The sequence below is a fragment of the Pygoscelis adeliae genome, unplaced genomic scaffold (assembly GCF_000699105.1).
Source record: "Pygoscelis adeliae isolate BGI_AS28 unplaced genomic scaffold, ASM69910v1 Scaffold27, whole genome shotgun sequence".
In the NCBI taxonomy this organism is placed as follows: domain Eukaryota; kingdom Metazoa; phylum Chordata; class Aves; order Sphenisciformes; family Spheniscidae; genus Pygoscelis; species Pygoscelis adeliae.
In genome coordinates this window covers 3094415-3095865 of record NW_008825410.1, presented here as the reverse complement: position 1 = coordinate 3095865, position 1451 = coordinate 3094415, and the positions used below count along the sequence as shown (strand labels likewise).

Genomic DNA, 1451 nt, shown 5'->3' with positions numbered 1-1451 from the left:
CCCGAGCGGCCCATCATCTTCCTCTCAGGCTGCTACACAGCGGTGGCCGTGGCCTACATCGCAGGCTTCCTCCTGGAGGAGAGGGTGGTCTGCAACGAGCGCTTCGCCGAGGACGGCTCCCGCACCGTAGCGCAGGGCACAAAGCGGGAGGGCTGCACCATCCTCTTCATGATGCTCTACTTCTTCGGCATGGCCAGCTCCATCTGGTGGGTCATCCTCTCCCTCACCTGGTTCCTGGCTGCCGGCATGAAGTGGGGCCATGAGGCCATCGAGGCCAACTCCCAGTACTTCCACCTCGCCGCCTGGGCTGTGCCGGCCATCAAGACCATCACCATCCTGGCCCTGGGGCAGGTGGACGGGGACGTCCTTAGCGGTGTCTGCTTTGTGGGCATCAATAATGTGGACGCCCTGCGGGGCTTCGTGCTGGCCCCCTTGTTTGTCTACCTGTTCATCGGCACCTCCTTCCTGCTGGCTGGCTTCGTGTCCCTCTTCAGGATCCGGACCATCATGAAGCACGACGGAACCAAGACGGAAAAGCTGGAGAAGCTCATGGTGAGGATAGGCATCTTCAGCGTCCTCTACACAGTGCCGGCCACCATCGTCATTGCCTGCTATTTTTACGAGCAAGCTTTTAGGGAACAGTGGGAGAGGAGCTGGGTCACACAGAGCTGTAAGAGCTATGCCATCCCCTGCCCCAACAACCACAGCAGCCACCACCCACCCATGAGCCCCGATTTCACCGTCTTCATGATCAAGTATCTCATGACCTTAATCGTGGGCATCACCTCGGGCTTCTGGATCTGGTCTGGGAAAACCCTGAACTCCTGGAGGAAGTTTTACACCAGGCTCACCAACAGCAAGCAGGGCGAGACCACCGTCTAAGACCCCTGCCCGCCGGGCCAGGGGGACGGCGGGCGGCCAGAGGACCGGGGCTCTGCCTTGGGAAGCAGCTCCTTATCCAGCCTGGGCAAACTTTGGGGACCGTGAGTCGCTTCCGCAGGCGGCGGGGAGCGGAGGACGAGCCAGGTGGGGACCCCTGTGCCGGGGATCACCCAGCTCTGCCCTCCCTGCTCCTCTCGAGCTGTCTCCTGTAGGAACTGAACGCACTGTCAGGTTGGGGGAGAGGGATGTAAATAGCCTCTGTAAGATTTTGTAAGTATATTTGTATTTAAATTACAAAAATCTCACTTTTCTTAATTATTTAGGACACTTTTAACCCATTTGCGGATTTTGCTTCCTCACCCCCCCCCCTTTTTTTTAATTAAAAAAAAAGGCGTTGGATTTTTATTTCGTAGGGCAGGATGGGAAAAACTGCCTGTAAGAGCAACCAAAACAAACCCCTTTCTTCTCCCCCACGCAGGTTTTGTAATGGCTTTGCTTGGAGTTTCAGTTGCATGAGCGGCAGGGCCCGGAGTGAGGCTGCCGCCACCGCCGGGGGCGCCTCCTGAGGC

The 1451-nt window shown here is 57.7% G+C and overlaps 1 protein-coding gene across 1 annotated transcript in view; it reads left to right on the top strand.

Annotated features, from left to right (window-relative positions):
* The window catches only part of FZD1 (frizzled class receptor 1), a 32172-nt gene extending 31038 nt beyond the window's left edge, over positions 1–1134 (top strand). Inside the window, exon 2 of the mRNA XM_009330589.1 lies at positions 7–1134. Within this exon, the coding sequence (XP_009328864.1) occupies positions 7–882 (876 nt within the window). The 3' untranslated portion in view covers positions 883–1134. The remainder of the gene's footprint in view (positions 1–6) is intronic.
* The last annotated feature ends 317 nt before the right edge of the window (positions 1135–1451 follow it).